This window comes from Conger conger, chromosome 1 (genome assembly GCF_963514075.1).
Source record: "Conger conger chromosome 1, fConCon1.1, whole genome shotgun sequence".
Taxonomy (NCBI): Eukaryota; Metazoa; Chordata; class Actinopteri; order Anguilliformes; family Congridae; genus Conger; species Conger conger.
In genome coordinates this window covers 66,171,199-66,181,567 of record NC_083760.1, presented here as the reverse complement: position 1 = coordinate 66,181,567, position 10,369 = coordinate 66,171,199, and the positions used below count along the sequence as shown (strand labels likewise).

At 39.1% G+C, this 10,369-nt stretch overlaps 1 protein-coding gene across 1 annotated transcript in view; it reads left to right on the top strand.

The window, feature by feature from the left end:
* Nucleotides 1–6,548: 6,548 nt before the first annotated feature.
* The window catches only part of LOC133134883 (diacylglycerol O-acyltransferase 1-like), a 25,167-nt gene continuing 21,346 nt past the window's right edge, over nt 6,549–10,369 (top strand). The window contains exon 1 of the mRNA XM_061251448.1: nt 6,549–7,033. Coding sequence (XP_061107432.1) covers nt 6,789–7,033 — 245 coding nt within the window. The 5' untranslated portion in view covers nt 6,549–6,788. The remainder of the gene's footprint in view (nt 7,034–10,369) is intronic.

Below are 10,369 nucleotides of genomic sequence, written 5' to 3'. Positions count from 1 at the left end.
TTCATCACCAACTGACAACAATTCCCCCATGTATCCCCCCACCCCAGCGCCTGGCTCCCTGCTGTGGCATGACTGCCTTGTGTGACCACAGATGCTGAGGGGAAAAGTAATTCATGCAAAATTAGGCAGCCACATAATTACCAGGGGACATGTCTTATTTATTGCATGAGGTAGCAGCCCACTTCCATTCCCTCCCCCTCCCCCAACCTCACACTGGGCATTGAATTGAAGCCAGTTTGCCGTACTGTGATAGATATAGCATGGTAAAGAAAGTGTTGGGTGAAAAAACAGGTGAGTTCCATGGCCACTTAATTTAAATTGTTGGGGATTTAACATGAGAAATCTGCAGCAAAAGCCACTGGACTGGAATAATATTGATTCTTCTGAGGTCTGGCACAAGCAGGTTTTTTGGGGTTTTTATTTTTATTTATTTATTTAGTTTTGCTTGTTGTTGTTACCATCGTAAAATATCCTATACTTCTCGGAAATGAGGTCTACAAATTCAATTCCAAACCCGACAGGTAATGTTTGGATATAAATGACTCAGAAGTCGACAGCCAAGAGACGTACCATTGGGATCAGAGTTACTGTACACAGGCAAGGACTGGAGTTCCATGCTCAACAGCCCCACCTGCTGGGGAGACCATGCACATCCACAGGAGGGAGATGAGTGACAGCATGGCAAATAAACTACCATATGTAGCTATATTCAATGAAAAATGTTAAAAATGTGACATTTCTAATATAGTAGCCTATTAAATTCTACTGGGAGTCTCTATTTGCATGTTAATTTATTACATTTAGCATTCAACAACATTTTAAAAGTTTATCTTCAAGTGTTCTAACTTGAATATTACCCTTTTTGAGCCTATTGAGCTAATAGTCTGCTGAATAGAAGTGGTTCTTTGCTAAGTCATAGCAATACTTGTACAGGGTCTGACTCCGAGATCTTTCATTTATTTATGTATTTATTTATTTTGTGCATAAATGAGTTATTTATGAATAATGGTGCAGTGGGTAGCACTGCCGCCTCACAGCAAGGAGGTCCTGGGTTCGAATCCCCGTCGGCCGGGGCCTCTCTGTGCGGAGTTTGCATGTTCTCCCCATGTCTGTGTGGGTTTCCTCCGGGTACTCCGGTTTCCTCCCACAGTCCAAAGACATGCAGGTTAGGCTGATTGGAGAGTCTAAATTGCCCATAGGTATGAGTGTGTGTGTGAGTGAATGGTGTGTGTGCCCTGCGATGGACTGGCGACCTGTCCAGGGTGTATTCCTGCCTTTCGCCCAATGTATGCTGGGATAGGCTCCAGCCCCCCTGCGACCCTGTTCAGGATAAGCGGGTTAAGATAATGGATGGATGGATGGATGGATAAATGAGTTATTTATGAACTCATTGCGGCACGGATGGTGCAGTGGGTAGCACTGCCGCCTCACAGCAAGGAGGTCCTGGGTTTGAATCCCCGTCGGCCGGGGCCTCCCTGTGTGGAGTTTGCATGTTCTCCCCATGTTCGCGTGGGTTTCCTCCGGGTACTCCGGTTTCCTCCCACTGTCCAAAGACATGCAGGTTAGGCTGATTGGAGAGTCTAAATTGCCCGTGGGTATGAGTGTGTGAGTGAATGGTGTGTGTGCCCTGCGATGGACTGGCGACCTGTCCAGGGTGTATTCTGGGATAGAATGCATGCTGGGATAGGCTCCAGCCCCCCTGCAACCCTGTTCAGGATAAGTGGGTTAGGATAATGAATGAATTAATGAATGAATGAATGAATGAATGAATGAATGAATGAACTCATTGCCCCCAACTGTGGACAGGAGTGTAGCCTGTTGCCAAATTGTCTTTCATTTTACAATCACTCATAATCTGGTTAAACAGACCTCAGCATAGGACACAGCTGTTGCCCAATGTTCCAGTTTGCCCATTCTGTGAATAGTAAGTGAGGCTTACTTTTTGCAGCCATATGAAGACATTCTGAGTCTCTTACACAGAGAGAAGATGTGATACAGGGGACAAAAATTAATTGGCAGGTTTAAGCCGGGATACTGCATTAAAGGCTAAGCCCACAGAGGTAATATCATGTAAATGAAAATAATAACCTGATCTTTCAAGACAATCGAGGAAACAACCCCCACTTCTGATTCTATCAATTAGTTGACATGTTTTTGCACCCTGTAAAGACAGAGCAAGCAATATTTCAGGACAGCCTTGTTGTCTAATACTTCAAACAGAACTGTGGGCCTTTGGGACCTATCTGGTATCTGAAATGGGGTTGTAAAGGAGAAGAAAACAACAATGTGCTTAAACTCGTCTTGCAAAAACAGGTCAAGACTTCCAAGCCTGCAGTGAGCCCTATTTAATTAACTTGCTTACCCTGTATTCCCAAATGACCAACAAAACATGCTAAAACTGGGGGGTGGGGGGCTGCAGATTCAAAATCTGTCACCATTCAATTGCTTGTGAAAATTAATGGCACAAATAACGGCTGGTGTACAGCAGGGGTGAGGCCCACAGATAAGCTCAGCCTCCCTACATGATAGGTTGTGAAGGTACCCAGTCCTGTTGAGGCGAAAGATAAATTAAGAGTATTAGAATACCTTTGTTTGTGATAATTCATCATTGCATTTCTACTTCCACAATGGGCATTTGCACTAATGCCATGACACCAACTCCTTTTATACACGGGGGAAGTAAAACATTTTCACACCTACACAACCTCACGTCATTCAGACACAGGCTCAGCACTCATACTGCATGTACTTAAACATATACGTTTACTTAAGATTTTGACTTTCTTCTTTTGAAAACCAAAATATATTACTGGGCAGCACAAGGGGATGCAGCTGAGTCAGCATTACTTCACCACTTCCACACAATTCACTAAAATGAGAAAGATTATGCAGACTATCAATACCATTCATATCAATGTTGTCAAGGCTGTAGAATAAAGCAACCTAGGAGGAATTGGTTATTAATTATATTTCATTGTTCATCAATAACAAAACAAGTGACATTTTCATTGCATTTAATAGCATAAATCAGTTTTCCTGGACAAGGTACAGTAGTACACATGTCCTATTATACAGTATACAGGAGTTACGTACAGATTACAATAACGGCATTTTAGGTATTCAGTGGGCCATTTGGGAATTAAAACAGCAGCTTCTGGATCACAGGAGAAAGGCTATAGTCAAAAACCAAAAGAGAAGCCAAGCAGGGGTTTCTGTGACAGTAAGAGCATCAGAAGTAAGAGATGAAATCTGTGCTTCTCGGAAAAAGGGCTGTCATAGAACACACAGCTTTGAGACTACAGTGTGGGACATCAGATCCCAGCGCATCCACATTATCCCTGAACATAAATACAAGAGTACAGGGAGAGTCATGTTGAGGAGGGTGATTCAGACCACTGCACACTGTAAATGTGTGTGGAAAGGTACTGTACTGTACTGTACAACTTGGCAGTGTGGCAAAATCTACAGATACCCTAATAGCACAAGTTAATCATTAAGACGGTGTGGGGCTAACTGTCAAAACAAAATCATGACATACAATACATACAGTTAGTGGGTAGCAAATAAAGGGATACATGACATTTCTTAAGAACAGGGACAATACAAGCTCCCTGTTAGATTAACATCTGGTGTAACATACATTATCAACAATAACCCCCCTCCATAATAAATAAATAAATACAATTAAATAAAATAAAAATAAAATAAATACATCCATAAAATAAAAAACACCCACACAATTGATATTCAGGGTATAAAACACCACTGTTCCCCTGTAACACTCTTGAGTGGAAGGCCAGACAGTTATGCCCCAGAAAACAAATTTGAACACCCTAAGCAAATTCCTCAAGCAATTAAAAAGGTGCATACTATTTCAAAATGCAATTATAAACTTAATTAAACAAACTGTGAAAAGCAGGTTGTATGGGTCACTGACTTTCTCGATACTCTGTGTGAGCGATTCCCAGAATGAGAGACAACTCACTAACCCTGCAACAGAAACCAGGTCTCCTGGATTATACACCTCTCCCAGCCCTCCCTGATTAAGAAGAGTGTGAAAACTCAGTCCTTGACCCAACAGTAAAGTGCTGACAGGGTCAGAATGTGCATATCAGTCTGCTGGGATCACAACTGTGATCAACAGTTTTTTGGGTGACCAAGTGATAGAGGAGCCAGTGTCTTTCCTTCATATTAGGATGAGTAATCTCCCCTCCTCACTGTAACTTTGTCAAATCCGCAAGGACAAACTCTCTGCTTGGCTCAGTCTTCCCCAGGCATTGCCATGAAATAAAGCATGTTATAAAATAAAATCACTCCCTTACACAAAAACATTTTTCATAGAAATCTATTTTCATAGAAATATATGTTTCAGATCCAACATTATTAATGTGTTTTCATATTGCATCTGTTCTTTTGTAGGATATTTGCCATTACCCTTAAGTCATTAAAAAAGTTAAAAGAATCACAAAGAAACACAAAAGTCACCATACAAGGTTGTATGGGGTGCAATGCAGTTCAGTGCAGCATTGCCAATATTGTTTTACTGTGAAATTGATGTAATCTTTGTGTTTGAATTTCACAATGTCGTTGTATGGTTGAAGTTCTTGCTTGCGTCAAATATAACTCTGTTCTGCTATACTAATATACTGTTTGGGCAACTTGAAACTGTACATTTTCCTATGGCGGAAGAACCACCTAATCTGGCTCTGCCCCTGGATCTGGGAAGTGCGGATGTCCTAGCGGAAATCTTCAAACCAGCCAAACTGGCTACATCTCCAATTACTCTGCATTTCACAATGGTGCATTTTCGTGTCATGCAATCACTTACGCTAATACTATACAGCAACAACAGAAAACTTCCCTAATAAGCAAGAACTCTACTGTATTCTACTTCTCTTCATATATTCCCTCCTCACATTACATTAGTCTTGCTAGCTCAGGGGAAGGGACAGCAGAGGAGAAAATCAATGAAATAGATTTTTCCCCAGATCTGTTACTTTTGATGTGTAGTAATTAATATTCTGCGACAGAGTGGTACCCTGTTTTCTCCTCACATGTTGTAGATTGCTGAGGCAAAAATACACAGCAGACTTGCCTGTGGGACAATAGTGATTTATTTAGTCATATCTGGGAAATGCAGAGCAACACTGGGACTAGTGGAGAAAAGAAATTAGAACTGTTTAATACTAGAGCCAATCATTCACAATAACAAATGCCTGAAATCCCTTGTCCCTGGACATTAAACCGGACTCATTTGTGTCTACGGAATAGCTTTCTGCTTTAGACAGTTTACTTCTCTAGTTGGATGAAGCTACATTTCACATGGATTAAATTAATAAAATCTAACAACAATCATATTTCCATTAGAGAGAGAAGAATCAATTCTCAAGAGTCCAGATAAAAACAAAAACCTCTGCAACAAATTCAATGGAGACAGGTGAAGTTCACATTCAGTAAACATTTCCTAAATCTATGCACCTGGACACATTTAAGAGGTAGCCTACTAAAAGAATACATCTTAATATACTCTTGCAATGAAAGCATAACGATTTAGAATATACAGTGTGTGTGTGAATTATTTATTACATTTACAGTTTCATGTTTACATTGGAATATAATGGAATACCAAATGCATTCAGATTTTAAATGTAGAATTTTAAGAGCAGAGTTGAGTAGTCTCGCAGTTAAGTGTTTCAGAACATACAGTATAATGACATCAATATCTACAGAACCAGACTTGAAGTCTCCCCCAAGGTTCTGTCCATACCTGAATGTGATGCTGTTAACAATGTTGTTGTTGCAGCATTGAGCTTCAGCTACCTCTGGTTTATTCCACGCCTAAAGGAACGGAAGTAGCAAACTTACCTTGCATTCCTGAATTCACAAAAGTAGCCCAGTGTAAGTGAAGCTGGAAATAGCAATCTGTAGCCTATACATGCATAAAATAATTAAACAGTTACCAAACCTATTTTCCAGACACACTTGTCAATAGTACAAATGCAAGCAGTCTAATCTCAAATTAAATTGTTTTATTTAATCCATACAGTTCTGTCCACAAAATTAAACCAAAACAGTAACACATTGTGGTAAAGATCTGGTAATTCCTGTGGTTTGACCTTTTTAAAATGGAGGGAAAACTCCAGGGAAAGGTAGAAACCATTTATTTATGCCAGTTTGTTAACCCATCTCACCCCAGTGGGTCATGTGTCTGCGCTAAAATAGATTAGCTAGCCATTAATAACAATCCATCACTCCACAAATCTAAAGTATGGCTGCAGTGTTTTAATATAGCTACTTGGAACAGGCATGTTTGAATAACGTTGATAGCCTGGTTTAACTCCGGGTATCAAATCCAAGTGCCCATTAAGGTGTTAGATGTGTTATGGGATACCGGCTTCAGCAAAGAGTGAACTAATTAATTAATTATTGGCACAATTTCCGTGTTAATACTCGTGCACGTGGGTACAAAAAAAAAGAGTGGCCCACCAACCACCAGACACAAGCTTATGGAACCTTTTTTTAACCATGCAAATAACTGACCAACCGTTGCTAAAAACGGTTAGACTGAAGACTTCAACTCCCAGAATTCGATGGTTCTGAAAAGGGACAGTGTAGGTTCAAATTAGGTGAAAGTTGTAGCTACGATTAACGCGGCACTGAACGTAAAGCAGACATCGTTGTGCGCTTGTAACATAGGCTACGATTTTCAGCATCGGCGCCGAGCTGGGAGTTCAGTTGGAATAGAAAACTGGTATCGCTAAGCAGAGGATTAATGCATTTGAAAGAACATGAACGAAAGAGTCGAGAAAGGCCCTGTCACTCGCAAAAGAAGGAGTTCAATCTCTGGAGCCGCCTCTGCTGGCGCTACTTTGAAACAAGCAAATGGGCAATTCGCTGCATCCAAAAATAATAAACTATCAAATGTGAAGCAGGACTGCCACAGCAGTTCCAAGGAAAGTGTACACGAATCGCCCCACGTTACTGCAGCAAAAGATAGAGGGAAAAATGAAATTCGGTTCTTTGGGAAACTCAGGTAAGGTGTGCCAACATAGTGTTACTGTTGTTACCAGAAGTTTGATAGAGTGGTTAAAGTATCCTGTGCAATGGTTACCTACATTCGTGAAAGGGAATAGCTATATATTTATGATAGTACGTAACGTTAAACTTAAAGTCTACATGAACGCTCATTTGCATTGCACGGTGTTTGTTCAAGGGGAAGCCTTGCCTACCACTGTGCTGTAACATACGTCAGCTAATGTTACGCTACTGAACATCACCCACTCCTTGAAGAAAAAAAAAGAAAAAAATAAATAGCGTACCCTGGTGTAAAATCCATTTAATACCAGCTACCAGTTGTTTTAAAATATAGCTTAAGCAGATCAAACCATGTTGAGTATGGAGCTGGTCTAACTGGTCAACCAGCTGTCAACTGTTTCAAAACTTCTTCTTTTTTTCAGCATGGTGTTTTTTTTTTTACCAGGGTAACGTTGCTATGTAGCCCATTGAACGTTCACAAATCGAAATGAACTAAGTTACAATTCAGCTAATGGTCAATGCAAAATTAATTTAGTAAATTAAGTTTAATGAAGTTTGTCGATCGTAGCTAAACTATCGCTTAGCCTTGGCTACTAGTTAAATAAATTGATTTTAAATATTCTTACTTTTGCTAGCTGAATGTGGTTATCGGATGGGCGGCCACGTGTTGGAAAAAAATAAACACTGTCGGGCCACTGATAACTTTTGTAAGTTTAGTTAACCTACAATTTCATGCAGTTCTGTGCCACTTAGCAGCTCAATAAAACGTAATTTTAAATGTATTGTAGATTAAGTTTAAGTAACCATATATGTAGGCATAACTAGAACAAATAGCCTATGCAAAAATCATATTGAATATTTTTGTAGGCGAACTATAGCTACATGTTTGGGCTAGCTTGCGAAATAACAAAATCTTCATTATTCTGCGGTAGGCAACGTGCTCAAGACATTCCTTTTGTCTGTAAGAATTGCAGCCTATTGTATAGTATTTGAGGAAGTGGATACGGTGTCAAAATCTGTCCCATTATTAAACTTTAAAACTATGTGGTAGGGGACAGGTAGGGGAGACGGGGGGTCGGTTGTTCCTCGCTGTTTCTACCCAATAACAAACACCCTCTTCTGGAGTGCAGACCACATTCTTACACCAAAAAGAGTATGAGCTTGACCGTCAGTCTCAGTTTTAAAGGGAGGGAATCTGGGGGGGGGGGAGGAATCATTTCCTCCAATGAAAATTACATTATTATATTTTTAACGTGGACACAAATGTAGTTTTTCCTTGTATTGTGGCTTTCATTTACTACGAATATATGCGAACGAGCTGTGCAAATTTGCATATTATTGTATATTATTTTCAATGCGACGAATGACTCAATAGCTGCTCGTTTACAGAGGGGCTTTTCAAAAATGAGTTTTATTCATGAAGTATTTTAACAAGATTATGTACAAATTCAGATTTTCTGATATTTTCCGCATACATACCACTTAAAATATAAATGCCAAAATATATTTAGAAAAACCTTTTGATATTTGGGTTAAGAAGCACCTTGTTAAAGTTAAGTAGGAAAAAAATATTTTTGTACAATAAATATCTACAGTGGTGCTAGAAAGTTAGTGAACCCTTTAGAAGTGTCTGTATATCTGCATAAATTAATCTAAAATGTGATCACATCTTAATCTTAAATCCTAAAACTTGAAGTGAACAACAAAAAACCCAAAAAACATTATTCTTTTATAATTTATTTATTGAGTGAAACTATCAAACATGAAATGCTTTGTTTGGAAAAGTATGTGAACCCTTGCTTTCAGTACCTGGTGTGACCCCCTGAGCAGCAATAACCAATAACCCATTCTGCATTACAACACTGCTCCAACTCAGTGATGTTGGTGTGCTTGACATATTTTTAATAAAGAAATCTAAGCAACTGGCTGTCATTGTCAATGGGGACAAGATTTTCAACAGTTCATACTTGTACTGTAATGTAGCTTTAAATGTAATTCCAGTTTTCACAACACCCACATAATGTTTATGAGAGAGAGATCCATTTACTAGGGATCCTTTGTCCATTTCAGTGAGCTTGTGTTGTGAAACCTGTTCTTTGATAGGTGTGTCTGCAGTGCTGCTTACATACTGTAAGGTGGGACCACAGATTAAACCAGAAACTGTGACCACTGAAATATACAATTATATCATTATCACTATTAACATCGTATGTATGTGTATGGGGCTGGAATTAATTTAGTTTTAGTAGAATATTTTTTATTGTATATTTTACAGGTATGCATGTAGCAGACATTTAAACCAGAGATATTCAGACAGGTTACATTTTCATATTATGTGATAGGATATCTCAAAACTATTTTGTGTTTATGTAACAGACACCACATTATGTATTGTAATTGTGGTGTTTAGATACCACACAGAAACATTCTTTTAGAACTGAGGCACTTGCATTGCAATACTGTGGTAGGATACATACATTTAATAAAACTTCCCCAAAATATCTTATTGTTAGTATTATGGTCACACATACAGCCCACACACATACAATTTCAGCTTTGGCGTACTTTTCCTGTTTTGGAGTATGCATATCCAGAGGCAGTACTTCCCAAAGGTATAAAAGTAGATTCTTCCATTGAAAGATTGGGGCTGTAACAAAGGTGAACGAAGTGTTAAGCAATCTAAGTTCAAGATTTAAGTTGTCTGTTAGTTTGAAAAGTTTTTGAAAGTTTTGGATTTTCTTGTTGCACTAAAACGCATTTGTTTGGAAAGTCCAGTTTTGGAAATCCAAAGATATTTTGTTGTGATATTTTGCTGTGGGATGAATGCAAGTTATTTATACCACCCAGTATGCTTTGCTATACACCTGTTTGGGGATACATTGGATCTCTGGAAGTCAGGGGATGCTTTTTCCATGAACTGTTTGCATACAGTGCCCTCTAAAAAGTATGGTAAGAATAGGGTGAAATGTGTTATTTATGCTATATTCCTAAGACATTTTGATGACAGAACTACAGACAATCAGATTTTTAAAAAATGTGTATTTACATGCATATACATTTTACCATTTTATAGAAAAAGCAGTTTTTGTGCTGAGTCATTGTTTTCATCTGTGGAGATTGCACCTGGAGCCTGTAGGCATAGCCTACACCATCATGAATACAAGAGAACTAACTATGGCTGAACCAAACACCATACAGGTCAGCCAAGGAACTAGAATGTACTTGACTGGCCAAGTCAATCACCTGAGACCTCAATCCAATTGAGCATGCATCTCCCTAGCTGAAGGCAAATAGCCACCAAAACAAGCATGAGCATAAGAGGGGCTGCAGGACC